This window comes from Vidua chalybeata (assembly GCF_026979565.1).
Source record: "Vidua chalybeata isolate OUT-0048 chromosome W unlocalized genomic scaffold, bVidCha1 merged haplotype SUPER_W_unloc_4, whole genome shotgun sequence".
Lineage (NCBI taxonomy): Eukaryota > Metazoa > Chordata > Aves > Passeriformes > Viduidae > Vidua > Vidua chalybeata.
Window position 1 is genome coordinate 1,143,947 of NW_026530339.1, and position 26,095 is coordinate 1,170,041.

General features: G+C 37.1%; 1 protein-coding gene across 2 annotated transcripts in view; it reads left to right on the forward strand.

Moving 5' to 3' along the window:
* LOC128782892 (nipped-B-like protein) overlaps positions 1-26,095 on the forward strand; it is a 158,050-nt gene that overhangs the window by 18,062 nt on the left and 113,893 nt on the right. For both annotated transcript variants that reach the window (XM_053933401.1, XM_053933402.1), the window contains exons 2-6: positions 14,474-14,617; positions 16,283-16,448; positions 17,563-17,693; positions 24,158-24,257; positions 25,209-25,360. In XM_053933401.1, the coding sequence (XP_053789376.1) occupies positions 14,554-14,617; positions 16,283-16,448; positions 17,563-17,693; positions 24,158-24,257; positions 25,209-25,360 (613 nt within the window). In that variant the 5' untranslated portion in view covers positions 14,474-14,553. The remainder of the gene's footprint in view (positions 1-14,473; positions 14,618-16,282; positions 16,449-17,562; positions 17,694-24,157; positions 24,258-25,208; positions 25,361-26,095) is intronic.

Below are 26,095 nucleotides of genomic sequence, written 5' to 3' on the forward strand. Positions count from 1 at the left end.
CTACATATATACAGATATTTTAGAGGTCAGCTAGTGAGGTTGTTTTTTTTTTCAGTCAGTGTATTCAGTAGACCAAAACTTTCAATTTACTGGTATGGGTTTGAGGGCAACTGAAACATCAGCTGGAGTTTGGTTCTCCAGAGACCAACGGGGGTGTTTTGTATACAGTATAAAAATAGAAATATTAGTAACTTGTTTAAGTCTTAGATGTTTTTTTTTTTCTGCAGTAGTACCAGGGAAAAAAGCCAGAGCTTGCCAGTGTTATGCTGCTGTATTGCAGAAGGTGTAAGGTAAGGTTTTGTGGACTGCACAACAATGTGTTAGAAATTCTTAAGTCAATTTGAATAGTGGATGTAATAGTAACTGTATATCTTTATTTTAAAGTGGATATCATATATGGTTTTATTTAAAATTCAGCTTATTTTACATTGTTGTTGCATGTGATTTTTGGCATCTTGATGCTTGTCATTATAAAATTATCCTGCTAGAGGTATGGGTATCCCTAGGATTGGGCTATAATAGCTGAAGGCTTTTGTCTGGTACATGGGACCAGCAGGGTTCTTAACAGTGGACTGAAAATCTGGATGTGAGTGTTTGAAGTGACCAATTTTCCCATGTAGACCAACTCTTGATAAGATGGTAGCAACAGGTGAAACAAAAAAATGTACTTTAGATCACCAAATAGTCTCTATAGTACTTGGAGATGAGATGCCTTTCATAAACGAATAATTTTCATCATTGACGATCAAGTTCCCATGATTTTTCCTTGTCTTTTTTTTTCCCTTATTTTTTTTTTCTTTTTCTTTGTAGCTATTTGCCCATGTATATCTGGAGTCAGGTACACATCTCAAGTTTAAATTATTACTGTATAATATTTAGGAATTTGGAAATACTAGCAGGCTGGACAGTAGAATTTAGCACATCTGTGCTCTCAAAGATTTCATCACTTTGTCACCACTGTTTCTACTAATACTTATGTTGAGTAAACCAGAGTGTTGCCCTCTTGTCCTGAGAGAGCAGAAGGAGCAGGATTAATCCTAGTTTCTTCTTGATCTTTGCATGAAGCAGTGGGGATAGTATAGAAAGAAACCTGGCCAATGAATAGAACTGAGAGAAAAGGAAATCAGTAAGACAGAATATGTGAATTTGAGGAAAGTTTTTTGCAAAATACTATTTTTGAACAGTTGGCAGTAGCAACAGTAGTAGGAAAGGAGGCATATTTGTTCTTGCTTTAGCAGTTGCAAATGCACAGGAAGCAGCAAAGGGAAATAAAGAAATTATTAGTGTTTTTTCCTGTTTCTCAATACAACCCTTACTTGCATGAGAAATTTAATATATAGATTTCTTTTGAGTGCCCCCTTTCATAATAAGATTAGGCCATCTCCTAACCCTCCTATTTATTTACTATATTATCCTTTCTCATTGAAATGAATAACAAATCAGAGTGGTGTGAAAACCATAGGTTTCAGTGTCAGTAAGCCACTCAAACAGTTCAGCTGTTACTTTGAATTTTTGCTGTGCTTTGTGTCAGCACCTGTAGTGCTATTACTTTCACTCAGCATCTCTGACTCTCAGGTTGTCCTGCATTTATTGTTTTTTATATTACTTTCTGTTTGCTCTTCCTATTTCCTGATGCATTAATTTAGAGAAAGTCTTGGGACTAACTTTTGTCAACTGATCATACAACTTTTGCTCCCACTTTTCTGTTTATGTACACAATATATTAGAAAATTTCAATTAATTTATGTTGTGAATGGTCTAAAAATAACAGTGAGGTGATTCAGATTCCCGTGTCTCTTATGAAATCCAAACTTACAATATGAAATACATATTTCAGGGCTGGTGCTCTTTAATGTTTTTATAAATTATCTGGATACAGGAGTTGAATGTATGTTAAGCTTTCCATTGATACTAAACTAGGAGGAGCTGTTGACTCCCTTGAGGGTAGAGAGGCCTTACAGAGCAATCTAGATAGTCTAGAGGGCTGGGCAACCACCAGCCATATGAAGTTTAACAAGGGCAAGTGCTGGATTCTGCACCTGGGATGGAGCAACCCCAGGTATATGGACAGACTGGGTAACAAGAGGCTGGAGAGCAGCACCATGAAAAAGGACCTGGGAGTCCTGGTCGATGACAAGTTGAATATGAGTCGGCAGTGTTCCCTGGCAGCCAGGAGAGCCAACCATGTCCTGGGGTGCATCAAGCACAGCATCACCAGCAGGTCAAGGGAGGGGATTGTCCCACTCTGCTCTGCACTAAGGTAGCCTCACCTCAAGTCCTGGGGGCAGTTCTGGGTGCCACAATATAAAAAGGATATAAAGCCATTAGAGAGCATTCAAAGGAGGGAGACCAAGATGGTGAAGGGCCTTGAGGGCAAGGTTTACAAGTCACAGCTGAGGTCACTTGGTTTGTTTAGCCTGGAAGAGACTGAGGGGAGACCTCATACAGTCCACAGCTTCCTCGAGGGGGGCAGCATAAAGTAAATGAAATGGAAAGCTTGCTGATGTATAAAGCAGATGTTTTCTAGCGCTAAACTTCCATTGTCAATGTGTGATAGCATAATAGTTTTGAATATTGATAGAGGTGTATTTTTACTTTTTCTGTTTTTCAGTTGCAAAGCTTCAGGAAGTCACATGCAGTTAGCTTACCTGATGCACAGTAGCCTGAAGAGCAGCTCTAAGCTAGAATATTGACAATATATGGATAGAGAAAATCTTGATGACCACAGTTCTTGTACCAAGCTAAATTAAAACTCATTCAGCAATTCTTCAGGAAAATAATAAAATCAATTCCTGAATTTAGCAGTTCTCAAAAATAATGAGAGAGTAGATCATTACTTCAGCTGTGTAAATGCCTTTTAAACTGAAAGCTGCAATAACCTTTCAGTCTCAGGAAAGATGGGATAATTTGTGGATACATGAAGTAGGTAAGTATAGTTATGTTTACAAGTTTATATAAGTAGGGTATACAAGTTGTACCTTGTGTATGACAATCAACAAGTGTTCCATGCTTTTCAAAGAGAATATTGTTCACAAGAGATTTCAGGGTGGAGGATTGTCTTGATTTTCTGCCAGGACTGAGTTAATTTTTCACAGTAGCTGTGAGGGGGCAAAGCCTGGAGCCATGTAGGCATGTCTAGGCTGTTATTCTATACCACTCAGATCATCACTGGGGGGCAGAAGTAAGGAATTCTTACCTACAAGAAGGGTGTGTGGCTGGTGCTTGGGAGAAAAAGTATGGGTACAGAGGGTCTCTCTGCCATTTTGTTTATTCTCTTGGGGCCCACTTCATGGGTTTAGGCTGGGTGAGAATTTTTTGGAGGTAAATCACCCTCTTTTTGTATACTTTTGTTATTAATATTGTTGCTGTTACAGTTTGTTTCTTATCTCATTTCTGTTTCCAGTAAATTGTTATCTCAACCCATAATTTCTGCCTTTTGTCTCTCTCACTGGAGGGGCAGGGGGATGAGTGGCTTGTAGTTTTGGAGTGCCATTCCTAAACCACAACAAGGATGCAAAGGACTTGTGGTAAATCTTGGAAATGTACTTTGTATACAGAAGATAGAACAAAGCTTTTGGCTGTTAGTGTGAAGGGGGCTGATCACAGAGGGAACTGGCTTTATTGATGGCATGGAGGAGGTGGAATGTGGCATGTTGTGAGACAGTGTGTAAGTGATATGTAGTATCAAGTGGGGAAAAAGCTATGCCAAGTCTTAAAGCTGTAAGATAGTGGGGTAGAAATGGAAGCTGGTTGAAGGGAAAATATGAAAAAATGGACTCAAAATGCCGAGAAGACAATTGTAACAATGAAGTATGCTGTAGCCTGTGAGGACAAAAATGGTCTGAAACCAGAATGTTAATGACATGATCAGTTAAAAAAAAAAAAAAAAAAAAAAAAAAAAAGATGCTGACAAACTGGAGGGACTGTGACAGAGGGACACCAAAATGGTTAGGGGGCTGGAGCATGAAATGTAGAGGAAGAATTTTACTCTGTTCTTTTGAAAGTTTTAAAGTTCTTTTAAAAGTTTTCTATGCCTTCTAATGTTTACATATTTCTACTAGAGTTCTCATGCACTGTTCATGTAAATAATGATTATTTTACATTCTTCTTTGTGGAAAGAGAAAATTGATAGACTGTTAGTTTAACCAGTGTAGTTGGAGAGGTGGCAATTTCACCCTCCAATCCACTATCACTTTTAGAATTCTATATATTACAAAGTCAGAAATAAAACTTCCTCTTTTTCTTCTTTTAGATCTTAGTGTGAGTGCATGAGTTATTTTGTATCTTAGGGTGACAGAAGAATCTGAGGTAGCTGGGTTTGTTTACCCTGGTGAAAAAAAAGCTAAGAGGGCTTGAAATGTTGCCTTTAACTAGCTAATGAGTGTTTATACAGAGGATGAAGACAAGTATGTCTGAGGTGCATAACAAAAGAAGCTACAGTTGCTGTGTGCAGTAAGGGAAATACTGATTGGATTTAAAGGGAAAAAAATTCTCAGTGAATTTCCATCATTGGAGATATTCAGAAATACAGAATTTTCCATTGGCATTTATTGTAGATCTTTAAAGAAATGTTACATTTGTGCATCGGTTTTCTTAGTGTGTATTAAAGAAGTTTAGAGGTGTTTTAATTGTTTTTCAAATCCAAAAAAGAGGCAAAAATGGTGTGATGTCAAGTTTTGTGCAAAATCGGCTATTTAATCAACAGGTATATTTCTTGCCAATTTTGTTTTATAAAGGTTAGGAATCACCTGAGAATGTTCAAAGACGGAAGGGCAAGATTAAAAGTTGAAAAAGACTCCTGAATTGAATAGATTTTGGTCCAGTGTTTAGTCACTAAGTTTTCAGCCTGGTTAAGATCCAACCTAATTAAAAGCCTTTAAAATGTAAGTAATTTAAGTACACAATTTCTTTTAGAAAAGGGTAATGCTATTACCAGCTAACAAATGACAGTCAAGAATTTGAAAAAAACTCAAGTTACTACTTCCTCTCTATCACTATTTTGTTAACAAAGATGCGTGTTGCAACTTAAAATGCTTTCCATTTGACAGAGCTGACCTACCAAACCCTTTTAATAGCTCATGCTCTTCTATACATTTTTGAATATAATGGACTGTATCTAATATCAGCTGCTGCTTGAAACATTGAAAAGGCTGTGCTCACCAAAAAGAGTATAATTATAGATATAATTTTTGTTGCAATGGAAGTTGCATGAAGAATATGTAGTACAGATGGGAAATAATAAATGTATGAACTGCTGAAGTAGCTTGGGGTTTTCCCTTTATGTTTGAATTTCTTAGTTAAGCTTAGTATCATGACTGCTTCCAAGCAAAGTTATGATTTTACAGTTTAATTCTATGTTCACTTCTGCAGAACAAAAATAATTCAGTAGCTCTCAGTAGTATCAGTATCTTTGATATTGAAAGGTTCATAAAGAAGATACTTATTGTTTAAAAATATATAAAGGAGCAGTAATAAATTTCCTGAATAACTCGATTCTCCTTGATAGTTTTAGTTGCTTTCTTTTGCAGAACTGGTGAACATAACTGCAAAACTAATGTGTATTTTATATAGCTTAAGTTTTTGAAACATACCAATTTTTGGTTTAGATTTTGCTACCTTATCAGTTGATCTGGTACCCCTTTTTTAATGAGAAGTAGCCAGTAGTATTTTATTTTGAAACCAGGTGCAAGATTTCTTTCCATTTGCTTAAATTTAATCCCCATGTTTTAAGGCAACAGCTGAGCTGTCTCAAAAGTAAGGCTCCTAAAACAGATTCTGTTTTGCATTAGTTCTCTAATGAAATAGCAGGAAATACACTTTCCCGTAGAACAGTGGGGTTTTTTGGGTTTTTTTTTGGTATAGCTTCAATGATGCATTGGGCAGTTACCTTGAAAATCAGTAATTCTAAGATTTGCATTTTCCTCTTTGCCTGAAATAATGTACACTTGCTGATCATCACAATGTTTTGTAAATATAATTTCATTTTCTGCAAATTTTTGAGACAGGTTGTGTTGCTTTAATGAATAGGCTTTTTCTTGATGCATAACTGATTTGTGTATGAAGGATGTGATATGGCCTCATTTTAAATAGTTCTTAGTGCTAAGGCACCTGAACTAAATATTTGAGATGCTATTTTAAAATGGAGAACATTGTTTATAAGTGTTTTTTATTTTTTATAGAAAATAAAATTAAAAACAAAAAGCTTCCTGTGCTTACAAGAAGGAAATGGCTTTAACAGAAAAAGATGCTAATGCTGTTCATTCTTTTCGGGAAACTATTCTAATGAAGTTTTACCCTTTGTGATTCCAAGGTAACAAGAAAAATAAACATTTCCTGCTAGACATTCATGTAGTATAGGTCAGGGAAGCTGCATACTACCTGTAGGTATCTGCTCTCTGCACATGACTTAGTCTGGTTTGGTTTTGTTTGTTGTTGTTTGCTCGTGACAATTCCTTACCTCCTCAGGGAAGGGTTATTACAGGTACAAAGCACAATTATGCTTTATGTTAGTCTACCCTTGTAGAAACTGGGTGCACATCTGTGTTAGGGGACATCTTTCCTTGAATCCACAGACCTAATTTTTTGTATGCTTCCACCACCTTTATTGTGGCTTCTCTTCCCATTTACTGTGGTGTCACTGACACTACTAGCACATAGGCAGCAGAGGCATCAGTGTCATTGTTATCGAATAGAACAGCAGAGGCCAAAGCAGTGTGACAATAGCCACAGAGGAAGAAGCTGGTTGCTCTAAAATTTTTTTCTAAAGGTTGCTTTATATTCAGAAGCAACTCTCACTTGGTCCAGTACAGTACTTTTCACTAAAATTTCTTTTCTTACAGTAGCTGTAGTGATTTGAGCAGCTACTATTGGAATAGCTTTAGGAAAAAAACATTATGCTAATACTGGTTTAGAAGTTATGCTAAATAATTTTTATCTCAAGCTTTTCAATTTTTCACTTACTTTGTCAGCATTATTCAGTCTGTTGGCTGATCACTTTTTGAACTAAACATATTAATTTCACTAGTACACTGAATTTCATTTTTTGTGCTTCTGGGATTTCTGTATCTGTCTTTTCAAACTTAATTTTTTGTAGCCAGTATTGTAGGTGAGACTATTCTGTATATGCCATAAACTTTCTGGTTTTATAAATGCTGATGTGTTTCATGGGATTTTATCAGTAATAATGATTCTTCTTGATTTCTGATAATACTCCCCCCCCCTTTCTCTCAGCCTCCCCCCACATGCTGCCCTTCTTTTTGGTTGTTCAAGTTAGCTTCATATCAGGTTTCCTGCATGTTATAGGTAAAAATTGACCCAGCCAAATTAAAAATGAAAAAAACCAATTTTTATTATAGTGATCAAATTCTATCTGAGCCAGCCACAAAGAAAAGGACAGTGCCGAGCCCGGGATCGGCGCTGGGTGAGACACAGGTTTGACCGCTCCAGTAGAGGGTCTCCTATGCTTCACACCAACCGTCCTTCGCGAGCGGTTCTTATACAGTTTATTTTGCTCGAGGCCGGGATTTCGGCGATCAGCCTTTTCTTTCCATTCCAAGTCCCACATATTCATTAAGTCTCTTTTCTCTGCGCTGAGTTGAACAATTCGAGGTCTGGGAAGCGATGTACATTGATGATGGAGTTACAGGAACCCGGCATTGAGATGTATCTTTTGGTGGTTCCAGTGATCCCAATCTCGGGTAGTTGTCCATCATTGCCTGGGAGTTCCTAGATCGTCTCGAGAAATGACGAGCTACATGTATTAACTTGTAAATGAAGCCTTATCGGCAATGGTTTCAACATATGTGAGGCTACCCCCTGGCTCTGTCTCGCATGCTTTATGTCTATATTTTAATCATATAAAACTTTACCCATGTATCACCCTATAGGCACGAATTATCCATATTACACATAACACTGCATTACTATTTTTACCTTAGGCAGCTGCATTGGTGATTGATTACTGCTCACTTCCAATACTGACTTTTTCTGAGATTGATTTAATGTTAAAATGCTTTATATTGTGATTGCCTATGCTTTTTTTTTCTGTGTAACTTAAGTTTTAGACTATGTTTTGGCAACCCTATCTCCTTCCTTAGTATTTTTAAAAGTATTTTTATAAGCGTTTAATTCAGGAAACTTGTAGCAAAAGTACTGCCATTGTATCAAACTGTAGCTCTGGTATAGAAACCAGAAATTTGCCCTCTTGTACCTAAATCTGTCTGATGTACTCAATCATGGCATCTTATTTGAATGAGAATGAGAGGATAATAATTCATTCTCTTTCTGCCTCTCTCATTCTTTAAGTGTGGGGATTTAAAATTTTTTAAGGACAGTTTATGAACTGATAACTAGCATAGCTTCATGTAATAGCTAATAAGAGTAGTAGTTTATTCTAAAATGTGGAAGCTTAAAACTGGTTGAGGCAAGTCTTCTTGAATTTATAATAGCATGTTTTATGTTTTAAAAGAAGAGTTCACTGCTTACCTAAATTATAAAGTAGCTAATAAATGAGTTGTACTGGTTTACATTGTGCAGCTGCAGAATTCAACTTTGAGCATAGTGCTGTGGTTATAGCAGTACAATGCTATTCAACATATAAGAAATTAAAACAATTTTTAAAGTAGTTTCATCGAAACTAAAGATTTCATAATATAAACTACATAAAACAGAACTGTCTTTAGCATGTTCTATTTAATACAATGTTTTAGAAAAATAAAGCTATAGAGACATGATATTTTAGCAGTTCTTTAAAATTTAATTTTAATTCATCTATTTTTATCTTTTTTTTTTTTTCTCAGAAATATATTAGGTTAGTTATCTGAGGTAGCTAAGGTCAACCCACTACAAAGTTACTTTTTAAATCTAAAGATATAACTTAAAGAATACTCTGGAGTATGGGGAATGAAACACTGAAATGTAAATACTAAATTTCTGAATCCTGAGGTGTTACTTATCTTTCCATTGCTACTGAGCCTGTGTATTACTGCACATAAACAGATTTTCCCCTTTATTTTGTTTTCCAATGTTCTTGTGAATGTCCATAGCTAAGTCATGGAAGAACTGGCATTTTTGTTGAGGGGACAAGAATGTATTTCAACCAAGAGGAAAGAGAAAGGGGAGAAAATAAGATGAAAAAATCCCCTTGTAGGTCAAGATAAGGCAGTTTACTAAAGCAACAGCAAAGGTCCTGTGTGCAAGCAAAGGGAAAAAAGCACAAAATATTTTATTCTCTATTTCTCATCAGTGAGTGATATTCAGCCACTTCCCAGGAAGCAGGGCTTCAGCACATGTAGTGGTTGCTCCAGAAAGCAAACATTGTAGGACAACAAATGCCCTCCCTTATTCCTTCCCTTAGCTTTTCTATCTGAGCTGGGGGGGATGTTGGAGAGACAGCCCTGATGCTGTGCCAGCGCTGCTCAGCACTGGTGTGTTCTCAACACCTTTCTAGTTACCAATGCATAGCTGAACTCCAGTTTAGCCAGACCCAATATGCTTTATCTCAACCCATGAGTTTTACCTTTTTTCAGATTCTCTCCCCCATCCCACTGGGGAAGGGGGAGTGAGGGACTGGCTTCATGGTGCTTAGCTGGGTTAAACCACAATACGCTTTAAAAAACCCCAACCAATGAACAACATTTAAAATTTAACATTTCAGTAGGAATTTTCTTTGGAATGTTAATTTGCAGTAAATGAGAATATATATAATTGACAACAAAAAAGGGAAGAAGATAACATACAGAAGTAGTGCTTTAAATGTGTAGTTATTACCTGTAGCATAATATTTTCAATATTACTGTCCTTGCTATCTTGGTTTCACATTTTTTTATTGTATATTATGTTATGATTATAGTTTTTAATACATTATTCTCAGTATCTGCTGCCCTTTCACTGTTTCCCTATCTCAAAGGGATTCTTTGTATCACTTCCTTTGTGCACTGTAGTTTCCTCCTCCCTGGAATGTCTTTTACAATATCTGTTTTTTTCTTATAAAGCAGAAAGAGTATATGTATATACTGAATATGCAAGTCTCTCTTTGCATATATGTAAATTGGGTTTCTACTTCTCTCTTTGAACTGCAACAATGATGCATCATTTAAAAGCTTTTCAATGCAACAGTTCTTTGATTTCCTTAATTCAGCTAATATTAAGGTGTCCTGGTTTAAAGGACAGGTGTCTGCCAAGGAAGGCGGAAACCTCCCTTGGAATGGAAAATATGACTCCCTTGTCTCCAAATTACTATAAATTTTAAATTACGGGGCTTTCAGGCAAATATATAGGAGAAGGAATAACAGTTCTTTACTAGCATGTATATGTATAACAAGAGAAACAAACAACAACCGCAGCAACAACAAACAAAAAAAACTCCCAAAAACAGCCTTCTTGGCTGTCAAGCACTTTCCCCTTTGGTGTAGTTATGGTCACAGCCGGCAGGGGCGCTGTTGGCTCCTGGCCAAGCAGGGCAGGTGCAGTGATTCCTCCGCGGCTGCAGGGGGTGCTGTGGTGCGAGCTCAGCCACCTCTCCACATGGTTAATGGTGGCTCAGCCGGTGGGAAAGAGAGAGAAGGGGCTTTCCTTTGCAAACTCACAAAAACCAGCTGGTCTAAGTGCCATTCAGGAAGCTGAATGGACTGCAACAGGAAACCTCGGAGCAGCAGGCTGGAATAGCAGAGGCGAGCACACCCAGGGTGGCAAACAAAGTGTAGCAAAGACTCCAGAGCCGTGTCAGAAGCCACAGGGTGTCTGGGCGGGCACGGCGTGTCGGGTTAAAGTATAGCAAAAAGCCCTGATACAGTGGCAGAAAACGGCGGGGCTGGCAGGGGATCGATCCCTTGGATAGCTCACTGGTGATGGCTGGTCCTGGGGTCGGGCCAGCCCGGCAGGGAGGGCTCCCGGCCTAGCACGCACTGCCTCTGGGCTCCCAAGCAAGCAGAGGAGCAGAGAAGCAAGCTGGCAAGCCCCAATCACAGTGCCAAAGGAAAAGGGGAAAAAAAAAGAAACATGCAAAAAACACAGGGCAACAGGATATCCAGTCAGATGTCTGTGCCACATGGCTGCTGAGACTATCACCCCATTGGAAGGAAGCAGCAGTCCCTGGTCCCCAACCATCACAGGATTCCGGGTTGCCTCTCACCCATCACAATACTACTGGAGCCGGGGGGGGGTGGGGTGGAGGAGGCGGCAGTGACCATTCCGGACACAAAACAAAACAAACAAACAAACAAATGGATATGGGATTAAAACTATCCCCAAGACATAAAGTAACAGATTTATTTTTTCAGTCTATAGGTAGAAATGCCGCACTACTACTGGTAGTAGCTGCTGCACAAAGTTGATAATACAAAAGTTTCTAAATATTGATAAATGACTTATTAGAGTTGGGAATGAAAAACCAAAGCACAACAAAACTTGTTTGTTTTGACTTGTCTGACTTGTCAAGCCCTTAATTGTTGCATGATATTTTGATATTTTGTGTGAAATAACATGTCTTGAGCTGTCAATTTTCTTCTCTAACTGCTCGATATTTTGAGCATTCTTCCTTTGTAACCTTCTTTGCCCTAGACATAGCAACCACATCCCCTCCTGACCTTGGTTTTGTTAGTTAAACAAACCAACCCCTTCTACTCTCCTCTTGGAAAACTTAGTCTTTCCCTGACCATCCTAGCTAGCTGTCTGCACTTGTTCCACTCTTGGATCTGGGTCTTGCCAGTTCATGTTTCTTATGTATCTGTGGAGAAGGTATCTAATTTAAGTGTCTGTTTTTGGAGGGATTTTTTTTCCATTTAATATCTGTATAATTAGTGTAGCAGTAATACCAGGAAAGAACTTGCATTATTAGTGACTGCCTCTGATGTTTACAGCTTTCCAAGGTGAACAGGAAGGGAAAGTAAACAAATTCCCCCCCCTCCCTCCTCTTGTCTTTGTGTTACATATGGAATTTCCAATAATACTAAATAGTTATGTGACCTTAATCACTTTTGATGCAGTTTAAGTCAGGAGAGGAGAGCTCATTTGACACAGTCTCTTGTATGTACAACTTATGTGTGAAAGGTGTTCTTTAACTTCTTACCTTTAAATGAAAATTTAAGTTCTAAAAGGGTTGTTAGCTCTTGTGGCTTTGCTGTTGCAGACTCATTGTGGTAAAAGTTAGGTCCCTTTTTTTTCTTTACGAATTGCTTATTTATGGAACTAAGAAACAACTGAAATTCTTTGTATATTGGTATTCATTTCAGGTAAAGAAGCTTCAGTATCAAGTAGCATTTGAAACCACTCTGTGTGTTTGAAGGCTGTTTTCTCCTGGATTAAAAAAAACCCTAAACACAGCAACCCACACAGCATATATCTATCTGCAGCAGTTTCCTTAACTAGATTTCTGCACCTGTAATGTATTATATTTTTAACAAGCAAATGTAATTTAGTGGTGGGAATGAGCCTGTGGCAGGTGCAACAAAGGAAGTTAACTCAGTGTTGGGTGGCAGTTTTTTGTGTATTGGTTGTGTTGTCCCTTGTCACACCATACCACCCCCACTCCCACCCAAAATAATTTAGTTGTGTGTAGATAGGGAAACACTGAAAAGTTAACTTCACTGGTTCATGAAAACTTTGTGCAGGAAAAATACTTAGAATATTACTTCTTTGTTTTGCTTAGAATCTGTACAAATGTATTAGCAGTGGTATTATATATTGTCATTGGTGTGGCATAAGAAAGAATGAGATAAAGATTATTAAGGAAATGACTGATATTTTGGTTTATATGTATTGTATATGTAATTTGCAAAACTTGACTTGTAAAGTAAGTATAAACAAATCTTAAGTAAACAACATAAATGCTGACAGAAGAAGTCTTACTATTTCATGAGTTAATACAGGAGCCTGTCTACTATAGGTAAATGTATATACAACAAGTTCCTTTAATTTATTTTGTCCTCAGAAGATATCATGCTCAATTTTTTTCATTTCATTACTATAACAATAGTGGATTGTAATGTATGGTATTTGTAAATTTTTGTTGTTTTGGAAACACAGTTCAAATTCTTGTGATGATCTTTTTTTGGAGGGGGTTGGTGGTGGTTGGGTTTTTTTTTTTTGTTCTTTTGTTTGTTTGCTTTAAATAGTGTGGACTTCCTTACAATTGGGATCTTTATAGTGAGTAAAAACTAGATTAACAAATTCCTTTTCAGTAGTTGAATATAAACTATGCTGTTTTATAGGAAATAAACTAGTTCAGTGGTGACTAAACCTTTTCTTTCTGCGGAGGGGGTGAAACAGTACCTGGTAATAGTTTGACCAGAGTGTGTTTAATATTAGAGAGATATTTTCAGATAAATTTTGAAATACTGCAAATTTTTAAATTGTCCTGGTTTCAGCTGGAACAGAGTTTATTTCTTTTCAGTAGCTGATACAGCACTGTGGTTTGGATTCAGTACAGAATAATGCTGATAACACACTGGTGTTTTGGTTGTTGCTGAGTATTGCTTACCCTGAGTCAAGGGCTTTTCAGTGTCTCATGCTCTGCCAGGGAGGAGCTGCACAAGAAGCTGGGAGGGAGCATGGCTGGGACAGCTGACCTGAACTGGCCAAAGAGATAATCCACACCACAGAATGTCGTGCCCAGTATATAAACTGGGGGAATTGGCCGGGAGAGGCCGATCTCTGCTCGGGAACGGGCCGGGCATTGGTCAGTGGGTTGTGAGCAACTGTATTGCACGTCACTTGTTTCTCTTGGGTTTTATTCCTCTTTTTTATCTCCCTTTTCATTACAATTAGTAGCAGTAGTAGTATATTTTACTTTATTTAAATTATTAAACTGTTCTTATCCCATGGGTTTTTGCCTTTTTCTGATTCTCTTCCCCATCCCACCTGGGGTGGGTGGGTGGTGGGAATGAGCAGCTGAATGGCACTCAACTGCTGGCTGGGGTTAAACCATGACAAAAATATACTAAGATTTTGCATTTGTCACTTTGCTTACTGTTTGACATTTGCACCTGTAAATTATTCCTTTTGTGTTTGCTAACTTCTTATATGAAAAATATCTCCTCCAAAACTGGGAAGTGAATATAGCAGCTAATTGCTTAAACTGATTATGGATTAAGTGCTGTCCACTGCATTATGAGCCAAAAAGTTTTGTTGCCAATTTTTGCATTGGTATTGTATAACCTGAGCAAATTGTCTTTTGATTGCCTTATGTTGCATCTTTTTTGGTGGCGGACTCTGCTTCTGAAACCAGAAGCTTGCCTTTTGATTGCTTAATGCTATTTGATATTTTAATTCTACATTGTTCCGCCAACTTTTGACAAAATTTGCTTACTATGCATCTGAGATTATGGTCTATGTTTCATTTATGTTATTGAATTTAAAATTGTTTTAAGTAAACTGAGAGTTTTAATTTGGTTTTGTGTTTTTTTTTTGTGTGTGTGTTTTTTTGTGTTTTGTTTTTTTTTTTTGTTTGTTTGTTTTTTTTGTTTGGTTTTTTTAGTGCTTGGGAGATGGGAAGTAATGATAGCTGGCACCTGAACTAAAATATCTGTGTAGTCGCTACCATCCCAGAACTTCAGGATGAATGGGGATATGCCTCATGTTCCCATCACTACTCTTGCAGGGATTGCCAGTCTTACAGACCGTAAGTACTCTTTTTTTTTGTCTTTGCTATGTTCCCTTCTACCTCTTCACTAAATATACCTGCATTTTCAAAATACTAAAAATAGTTTTATTTTTAAAATTCTTAAAAGTAAATCTGTTCAAAATCAGATTTGGTATTAAAACATTTCTTGTCCTTGCTAGAATTTTAAAAATATATTCAAACAAAATATGCTAATTGAAACACGTAGGTTAAAAAAAAAACACCTTTAAGTAAACCCAAAACAAAAAAATATAGGAATTTGTTGTTTGGAATATCATTTGGTAACATATCTGCGAACCCCACAAATAAAGTAAAACATATAGATGATGAAATACTTCTCTAAAACATACATATCATCATCTTCACTGGAGAGAGAGAGAGATGATTAGACTGATGTTCAGATAGAGAGTTGTGGAATGTTCTGAATATACTTGAAACCTAGTTCCTTAGTTTTGGACAAAGTACAAAAAAGTTGCTCTAATTAACAAGTGCAAAGAGTGGCTGCTAGAATGGAAATAAGCAGCTGAACCTATGAGGCTTGTTTCTTGGCTGTGAGTAAATGAGGTGTGTGTACTGTCTTTAAATATGTCAGGAAGACAAAATGCAAAGAAAGAAAAAGAACTATTGACATTAAAAGCTGATGCTGGCACAAAACCAAATGGTTATAATCTGACCAAAAATAAATTTCTAGTGGAAACTTAGAGGGGATTTATCATTGCTATAATGAAGTCCTACAACAGCCATTTCAATAAGAGAAATCAGGACAAAGATGCATATTTTTTATAAAGTGTAAGCAAGAGTTTATAGCTCAGTTGTCTGTCTGAGGATAACTGGACTCAGTGATCCAAGTGCTTATTCTGAGCTCTTGTTTTATTATTATGCTGTTGAAATTTGAAGACTTTTCAAGAGACACTGAAAGTATATACCCAGCAAATGAATTTAATTGCCTATAGTAAAAAAAAAGCAAATGTATTCTATGGGGGGAAAAAAAACCACTTCATGTCTTTCTGATATTCTGAATTATTAAACTGGAAGATGCTGCTTATGTATTTATATGTGTATATATGTACCATTATGTGTGTATAATAATGGTCCATCAGGATGCAAATCATAAGTTTCTGGGCTATGGACAGTTTTCCAGCACTAATTATTTGCAGGTATGGTTCTCAAGTCAAAATACTTAACTAGTAGAAGTCACTGGCCAGACTTCTGGTGCAAGAGTTTCTTAAAACACTGATTACCTTTGGTGGGATTAGCCCTTGTGTTAGGTGTGTTTGCTTCTTTCTCTGTCATATTTCTCTGATGTTCAGAAAGTCAGGAGTGCATGAAAGAGAAAGGCATGTCACTGCTTCACCTTATTTCTCTCTGTGTGAGAAGGTGGTACTGGAATTGACAAGTCCTGTTGCCCTAAAAACATGGAGGATTTGATGAGTAGAGGCAGTAGAATAGGCTCAATTAACTAGCTGAATTTATACTGTTTTAATAAATGTTTTGCTGATCTTGCTAATTTTTCCAAGTTTCAAGGCACATTCAAGGTAATTAATGCAAATAATGTAGTTGTCAGATTTTCTTTCTTAATCACATGAGGGAGTAAGAAGGTGTCCATCTTTGTATGCTTGTGTTTCATGAAATAATTCTGAACCCCTTTCTATTTTCTGATAACAGTTTTGAACCAGCTGCCTCTTCCATCACCTTTACCTGCTACCACAACAAAAAGCCTGCTTTTCAATGGACGGATAGCTGAAGAGGTGAACTGCCTTTTGGCTTGCAGGGATGAAAACTTGATTTCACAGCTCATCCACAGTCTCAATCAGGTGTCAACAGATCATATGTATGTATTTTGAACTTCAACTATATCAGATCACCATCCTTATTACTTTAAATTAAACTGAACTGAATTGAGAAGGGTGTTAGTATCTGAAAATTAGAAGGTGCAGGTTTTTTATTAGGCTAGCTTAGCAGATTATTGCAGTATAAGAATCAATTGTTTCCGTTGGAATGCTAGTAATTGTCTGACAGCCCTTATGCATAACTAATTTTGTTTTTAATAGGTATGCTGCTTGTTCTATTCTTGCTAGTTAGGAGTGCAAACTTTGTGGTATTGATTGTGCAAAAGTCATTTGTGTTTCACTTTCGTTAGTTGTGTGCACTGACAAATTTTATACCCAGTATTACACAAAAAGATACTTTTTTGAGACACCCATGCAAGATCTATGTAAGTTCTGATTAGATATTGAACTTAAAATATTTAAGAATCAAACCAGCAAGTATTTTGGTTTTTTCATTTTTCACTGGTATTCTTTGAATTGTCTTATGTGTACAGCCCTGTCTTTTTCCTATGTGTTCCAATCTGTTATTTTGATCAAATGAAAGTAGCTCTTCAAAGTCATCAATGCAAAGAAAAAGTGAAAATATGGATGCATTTAGAGAAATTTTTTGAAGGTTCAAAGGGAATCCTGTGATGTCAAAGATATGCCAATTTCCCCTTCTAAAATAAAAGATTTTCAAAATGTTGGGCTGCAATGTGAATGTTATGCATTTATGCTTATCTTATTTTCACTTCTACAATAGTACTTTCTGGATGTTATGACAAAGCATTCTTCTTTTATGGAGAAGATCACAATACAGAAATGGACATAAGAAGCGTCATAGTCTGAAACTGACAGCCATGTATATATAAGTGTTTATTAACAGAAAATAATTTTGAAGACTAGTAGGAATACCTTTTCTACCATTCCTTTAGCATGAGAGGAAAAAAGTAGATTTAGAGAACAGTGGTGCAGTGCAGATTTGGTGGTTTTTTTTCCTGTATTTTAACAGTAAAATGCTGTAATTTGGTTTGGTTTTGATTGGTTGTGGTTGTTTGGGTTTTTTTACTTGACTCATGGTTTCTTATAATTTGAAATTGCATTTGCCTCTTTATTTACTTACTTCCACAATTCCAGAGAATTGAAAGATAACCTTGGCAGTGATGATCCAGAGGGAGATATACCAGTCTTACTGCAGGCTGTCCTGGCAAGGAATCCTAATGTTTTCAGGGAGAAAAGCATGCAAAACAGATATGGGGTGCAAAGCGGTAAGGATTTTTGATTGATTATTGATTGATTGATTGATTTTTATGTTGTTCTGTAAGTTTGGGGGGCTGATGCTAACCACAAATATGTAGGGAGCACAACTGTGATATTTATGCCTTATCTTGTATTTGATAATGATAAAAAGCTATGTGTCATGACATCTTCTAAGAGTGATAGTATTAGAATAAGCACAGAAAGACACTCTACTAGGTGTTTTTGTAAAAAATAATGTTGAATTTCTCGACAAAGTTTAATTTCTAGGATAAGTGATTGGGTTTTATTTTTAAGTAATTTTATTTGAATTTCTTTATAGGTAGGTTTATTTGTTTGTTTTAGTAAATTGAAGTTGGGAAAAGTTGCCTTGTTCTCTATTGGAAATCTGTACAATTAAAGTATATCACTGTAGTGGTAGTTTTTGATAGTCCTGAGGTAAAGAATAAGGTTGAATGAACCATATGTAACATCATCTCCTTGCCATTCCTCTTCTCAGCAATTTGTCATGCCCTACAGATTTTACTGTTTTGATAGCTAATTCTTTTCTGAGGTTTAGTGAGATATACTGCTGGATAGCAAAGATGGAGAAGTGGAGAGACCAAGCACAGGATTTATCGGACAGATTCTACTTGTAGATCTGGAGACTTCTTCATTTGCACCTGAAATATATTCTTTAAATACTAAACTATGAAATGAGTAGGGGGGTTTTCAGAGTTTTCACAATGTGAGGATAAAGCTTCGCTAGCATTGTAGAGATATAAATAGAAGTGTTACTGGAGTCCACAGGGAACAGAAAGTGTTAGGGTGTTTTTGGAAGGGGAAAAAAATATTGATTATTAAGTTCATTCACCTAGGCTAATGAGTAAAAAGCAATACAACATTTGAAAAGAACTTGCTAAGGACTGAACACATAATGTTCCTTGAAAGAATGCAAAAATTTCCACAAATGAAAATGTGAAAGGCAATGCTAAATATTTTGTAGGTCATTGATACATATATCCTGAAATTTAAACTATGAAAAGGGTCTCCAGGTTCTGGGTTTGGAGGTAGCTGTTGCAGAGTATAATTTTTTTCCAGCTGCTGGAAGAGTTGTGACTGTCCTGACAGTTTTTGCTTAGTGGTTCTCAAAGAACATATACTTGTCCTGGTTTTGGTTTGGATAGAGTTCATTTTTTTCTTAATAGCTGGTACAGTGGTGTGATTTTTTGATCTAGTATGAGAATAATGTTGATAACACACATTTTCCTACCAGTTTTGTAGAGTAAAATAATTATTTTCCAGTGCAAAAGGGAGGCATTATTTATGAAATTATTTGTTCCAGCAGAGGCTTTTGAAAGAAAGAAGATAAAGTAGTTTCTTTCTAATTTTTGCTAATTATGTGCTTCAGAGGGGGAAACACTTTTGCTGCTTGATTCGATAGATTAAGAATAATCCTTATTGAAATAAAACCACCTATCTTTAGTTAATGTGCTTTTGCCTATGCTTAAAGGGAGGTACTAGTACGGAATTAAAAAACGATTAAACATAAAAGAATAGTTGATGCTATTTTAATAAAGTTAACAAAGTGCTTTCAGAGAACCAAAAGAGATCAGACTTTAAATCTTCCTTGAATATTTAATTTTATTTTACATAATTCTGAATACTTGTACCAGTGCAAACATTGCAATGTAAGTGTGAAATTGGAAACATTGAAAGAAAGGGGGAAGAGGAGAAAAGTATAGCTGTACACAAAGTTTTTTGAGAGGAAGAAGGCTCTGTAATGAATGTTTGGAAAAGCTAGGTGAAGTGCCTTTTTTTTTTTTTTTTTTAATTTATTCATTTCTATGCCATACTCTTACCTGGAAATAGGAGGATCTTTAAGCTAGATGTTGGCAAATTGTGGCAGCCATATTAGCTGTTAGTACATCCCATTCAGATCTCCTAGGCCAAAGGAGCGTATACTGATGTGTTCTGGCAGTAAAGGTTGGGCTTTCTTCTGCTTTCTGAACATATTTTGTAATCTCTGTGAAGTCATGATTTGTAGAATACTTGAGAGTTTGGTAGAGATCTTATGTAATGCATTTTGCCAGCCATAAGAATGAAATTTAGGTTCTTTTCTAGTAATTCAAATTCATCTCTTCTGTTTTCCTTACTGTCTTCTTTCTGAATATTGTCCTTTTGCCTTCTGTTGAGTCCAGCATGTGGTGAAGTCAGTGCTGGGTACTGTGATCCAGTATTTGTAATGCCCAGAATTGAGAAGGAAAGAAGGCACTGGGACCCCATATCAATTTACTCTGCCTGGGGTGGGCCTCTACACCATGATCCCTTGAGCGTCAGTTCCAGCATTAGTATGGACAAACTGAATTCAAATTCATTTCTTCCAGCCTTCTTTTCTAATGCAAGATCAGAAAGACCACCTGGCTAAAGAATTACAGTAAATGTGGAATAAAAGTCTTGGTTCAGTACAATTTATCAGGAAAAAAAGGCCTCTTCAGAAAGCTAAATATTATGTGTTGAATACATGTGAATATAAGGTAAAGCACAAGCAAAATTCTGTGCTGATGTTTTTTCCACAGTCATATTGATTTGTAGCTCAACACTAAGTTTAGAGCAAGAATTGTTTTTAGTTATGATTAACAAATAGTGCAAGAAAGATGTATTATCTGAATACTTGTTTTGTATCCTGGGTGCACCACCCTCCCCCCCCCCCCCAAATTGCTGGCATATTTTGTTTCAGGTAAAGTAGCAGCAGTGTTCAAACCTTTATTCCATGTCTTTTAATAATAGCTCCATTGTTGAAACAGAGTTCATACAGATAAGATTTTTAATTAGAGTTTTTAGACTGTTTTGTATTACTCGGTTGTCTGAACAGACTGCATCACATCACTGTGCAGCATCAGTACAAGGGCAACATGTTAATTTTATTTATAGACCTTTTTAATCAAATGACAGAGAAAGTTCTGGGTGCTATAATAATTATTTATTTAAAATTAGGCTATTATTTAATTTCAGTTTCCATAATATGTTTTTCTCTTCTCAACACTGGCTTTGTCTTTCAGCAGATATCTGTTAGAAGATCAGCTAAAATACCATATTGCAATAGGTTAGTCTTCATAGCATAGCTTAGGATGTAGAAAGGACTTAAAATTCACTTTAAACTATTTACTTGTGCATTTTTGAGGATTAAAATCTTATGCATATTTTTCTAAGCATCAGTTGCTTTGATTTTTTTTCATCTATAGAAGAATTAAAATGCACATTTTAATGCATAAACGGGAAAAACTTTGTAGACATATGCTTTCAATAAGAGTGTATATTTAACTGAAAAATTGCCTGTTGGTGAGCAATCCTTGCTTAAGCATGCGTGATGCTGTAATACAGTTTAATCATACAAGACCTTTTCTGTGATCTGGAGCCATGATTTTGTATTCTTTGGCAGTAGGAATGATAAAATGGATTTACGCATATCCCTTTTTTTCTGAGCCAAAATTACATTCAAGACTGGGAGTATATGTTAAGAATACAAAGCTGGCCAATACCCCCAAGTGCTGTGCAGCCTTTCAGAAGGACCGCAACAGGTTGGAGAGCTGGGAGAGAAGAACTGTCTGAAATTCAACAAAAGCAAATGCAGGGTTCTGCACCTGGGGAAGAACAACCCCAGGCACTAGTACAGGCTGGGCGTGACCTGGGGCTCCTGATGGACAATGTGTGCCCTTTTGACGAAGAAGGCAAATGGAATCCTGGGATGCATTAGAAAGATCATTGGCAGCAGGTCAGGGAGGTGACCCTGCCCCTCTCCACACCTGCAATGCTGTGTCCAGTTCTGAGCTCCTCAGGACAGGAGAGACATGGAGCTCCTGGAGTGGGTCCAGCAGAGCCTGTGAGGATGATTAAGGGACTGGAGTACCTCTCTTATGAGGAAAGGCTGAGGGAGTTGGGGCTGTTCAGCCTCAAGAGGAGACAGCTGAGAGGGGACCTCATCCATGTCTGTCAGTGTCTACAGGGAAGGGTCAGAGAATGGACCAGGTTCAGCTCAGTGGGGCCCAGCAATGGGACAAGAGGAACAGGCAGGAACTGATGCCCAGGAGGTTCCACCTGAACTTGAGGAAGAACTTCTCTGTGCAGCGACCGAGCACTGGAACAGATTGCCCAGAAAGGGTGTGGAGTCTCCCTCACTGGAGATATTCCAGACCCATCTGGACAGAATCCTGTGCTGTGTGTTTTGGGATGACTCTGAGCAGGGAGGTGGGACCACATTACCCACTGTGGTCCCTTCCAACTTGACCCATATCCTGTGATTGTGTGAATGTTATTACTAGGATGATATTTTCTCAAAACTGAGCATTACCAACAATCAAAATTAAAGTTGCATTTAAAAGAAATTCTTAAGTATTTTAAGGTATGGAGATGCACAGTGTAGCCATAAATCTGCTGCTTAGTGATATGAACAACAGTGTAAAAAATGTACTAGAAGATATTTTAGTGTTAATGACCACAGAGTAATTTCAGCTCCTTTTTAGACTAAATGTTTGGGCTTATTTTTACTCCCTCCTCATTACATTATTATTAGACAGACACTGTTGTGGTAGGGGATTTTTTTGTTTGGTTGTTTGTTGTTGCTTGGGGGGTTTTAGTGGGGTGAGGGGAGGGGGATGGGCACTGGGGACTTAGGGTGTTTTGTTTGGTTGGCTTTTTGGAGTTTAGATTGTCTCCCCTAACAGAGATAAAGAGGTGAGAACTGCCTATCACAGAATAAGTTTTAAGGTTTTTAAAATGGCATTAAAATGTATTACTTTTTATATTTTCTGTCATACTTTTTTTAAACCAAAAGTGTGTTTTAAATTTACAGAGGAGAAAAGAGATATATTTTTCAAGTATTTTAAAAGTGCAGTCTTTGTTTTGAGCATAAAATGAAACTTCTGCATAGTTCATACTCATACTGGCACATTCTGTCAGCTTTCTGTACATGAATGTTAAGGGTTAGTAGTTTGACTAGCTACTACCTAGCTGTGGTGAGAGTGCCTGTGAGAGGTGAGTGGGCAGTGAGCATGCCAGATGCTGCCTCCAACACCTCTGGAGTTTCCTCCTCACTTGCCTCTGTGCAAGGCAACCAGTGTTCATTTAATCAAATGTTGCAGGAGTTGAGGAGTCCACTTCTGTTACTCTGGACAATGAAATGTCCTCTGTACTAAAGTATGGAGGTCTCTTATTTTATTTATTTATTTATTTTTCAGCACAATATGAGAATTTCACTCCTGCTCTGGGCTAGTTTGTCTGGGCTAATATACTTGGAATGCAGCACTTCATACCTACCAGGAGGTAGTAATGGCTTAATTCCTGGGGGATTATTCCATCACTTCTTTGTTGGGGAGAGGGGAAGAGAAAAGAGGATGACAGGAAGGATTTCTGAAACTAGCTTTGTTTGTGTGAATATTGCAGTAATTGAAATCAGTGATAGTAATACAAAGATTGATGACTCCCAAACACTCTGGATTAGTTAGCTGTCTATCTGAATTTAGGTTTAAATATTTGCATTGCTGATGTGCTTTTACCCATGGCTTTGGATCACTTGCTGTGGCTTCCCAAGCTGCAGTGTGTATGTGAATTCTGATGCTGTTTTAGCTGCAAGACATTAAATTCTATCATTAAAATCACCTGGTTAAAAGTCATAAGTTCTTGTGTACCTGTACCATTTCAACTTCTAGTGTTATGTGGTGTTTAGAAATTCTTTATATTTGTATGGAAGAGAGAAAACAAAAAAGATTCATTTAAATTCTCCCTAATAAAGATGCAAGTTAGTTCCAGGCCCATTGGTACTTGTGGCTTGCCATCTAGTACAACTCTTGAATTTTCAAAGCATGACTGTGGGAATCTACAGACTGTTGGAGACTACAGATGGGATACTGGTGGTTCTTTGCAACTGAAAATATTTCAGCACCTTCTTTGATAACATTCCTTTTAAGTGTGGTGGAGGTGGAATAGAAAGCTGTTGTCCCTGGGTAGAAAGGAACCACTAGGGCATTAGGGGAGCAGGGAGAATATCGTGCACCACTCAGCCCAAGATGATTGTTTGTTGTACTTGATCTAAAAATGGGAGATAAATTTTCTGTGTTCTTCTGAGTTGTTGTGAAGTTTTCAAATCTTATTGGCACATTGAAGTACTCCACACACAAGTCTGGGGTGCAGAGTATGTGGCCTGTTATAAAATGTTACTATTTACTAGCAGGTTTTTGGCTAAGGAACAGAGGAGGGAACTACCGTTGATATTTATTATTGAATTAATACTCCTTTAGGGAACATTCTTTTTATGTCATGGTGTAAAATGGATATCTTACATGAAATCAATATTTTTAAAATGTTTTCTAACAGTTGTAGGTAGAAGATGTCAATGTTTGTAAATTTTATCATCTCTTTGTATATAATTTCTGAAATGAGAGACTTCATTGATTAAAAAGGAAATGCATATAAAGTAATGCTGCTATCTTCTTAATAGGGATGATGATGTCGCAGTTTAATATTTCTCAGAACTCCATGAGAGGTAGTCCTGCATCTTCTAATTATCAACAAACCACTATCTCACATAGCCCTTCCAGGTAACATTCTCTTTTAAATGGGGTGGCATGGGCAGCAAACTGAAATTCTATCTACAGTGACAGTCAATTCTTTTTGCAAGTATGTGAATGGAAGGTGATCAGTGTCAGGATCTATTTTGCATTTGTCTGACAGCAGGGTGAGTTTCTTCAGCTGGCAAAGCAACATGTTTTTGCTAGTGAGTAATCTTTGTATTCTGATTAGTCAGGATTCCCTGCTGTCCTTCCCTCACATAATTTTGGCAAACTTTCTTTCGTGCTAAAATAATACCCCTGCCTCCTGACACCCCTACAGCTATTTTCTACCTGTGGCAGGAGAACAGGAGAGAAGACGCTATGTGTTCCAGCATGTATAACATTACCAATGTGACAGAAGGGTGGGTGGGAAAGAAGGCTTGTAAAAACATGGAATACTGCTGTAACAGTTATACAAAAGGCTGCTCAGAGGAGGATAGGCTTAGTAATTTGGCCAGTCTTCCATCAGCTTTCTCATCAACTTTCAGGTTCTTTTTCAAACTTTGAGTGTCAGCAAGTAGCATGTACCTATAGAATCATTTAGGTTGGAAAAGACCTCTAAGATCATCAAGTCTCATCAACCATTAACCTAACACTGTCAGGTCCACTACTAAACCGTGTCCCTGACACATGTACACACATTTTAAATATCTCCAGGTTGGTGACTTAATCACTTCCCTGGGCAGCGTGTGCCAGTGCTTGACAAACCTTTTGGTAAAGAAATTTTTTCTGATATATAATCTAAACCTCCCGTGGAATAACCTGAGCCCATTTCCTCTTGTCCTGTTGCTTGCTACCTCCTTTCAACAATAAAGTGTCCCCTGAGCCTCCTTTTCTCCAGACTAAACACCCCCTGCTCCCTCAGTCTTCTAAAAGAAATAAGAAATTTGTATAAATTTCCTTTTCCAACTTTTTCAAACTTTTTCATTTTATTTTTAGCCGGTTTGTGCCACCACAAACAAGCTCTGGTAACAGGTTTTTGGCACAACAGAACAGTCCAGTGCCTAGTCCATATGCTCCTCAAAGTCCTGCAGGATACATGCCATATTCACATCCTCCAAGTTATACACCACATCCTCAGATGCAGCAAGGTAAGTCTTTGATATTTATTTTATTCTCCTATCTCATGTCAGCTTTACCTTCATGTGTGTGTTTCACAGCTCTCTAATTTCTTTGAAGGAGTCACATGCTTAATGCAAATTTTGGAGTTGGTAGGGGATTTTTTGGGTATGCTTAAGCTTTGCTTTCCTGACTGTACAGTGGTAGTATTTATTTTATTTCAAAAAATCCCAAAAGGATCATCGAATCCAACTCTTAAGTGAATGGCCCATATAGGGATTGAACCAGTGACCTTGGCATTAATGCTTCTCTATGTACACTGATTTTGCATAGTTGTCACATATATGTGACAAGAGAAAAATTTAAAAAACCCTAAAACTTTTAATTTGTTAGCTATGGCAATTGTTTATCTGTACTGGCAAAAACATAATTTTTGCCAGTGTAATGTAAATTTTGCTGCCAGCTTATTTAACTTTACCAAACCTTTGCAGTGTAGGCTAGGCTAAGTTGGCTAGAATTATTCTCAAGGTATGCAGTAACTGGCAGAGATGACCTTCAGAATTAATGGATTTGTTTGTTTTTCCCTTTTCTAAAAACAGTCTTGAACAACATGAACACTGTTAAGTATCTAGGCATTATCCTTTCTTGGAAGTAGAATTCTTGTTAGATTCTTTTAAATAATCTGTTCCTAAAGTTTAGCAGTGTGCTTAGAATTTATATAGCTGTTCAGTGTGTAATGTTGTGTGTCTCATGAATACCTTGGAAGT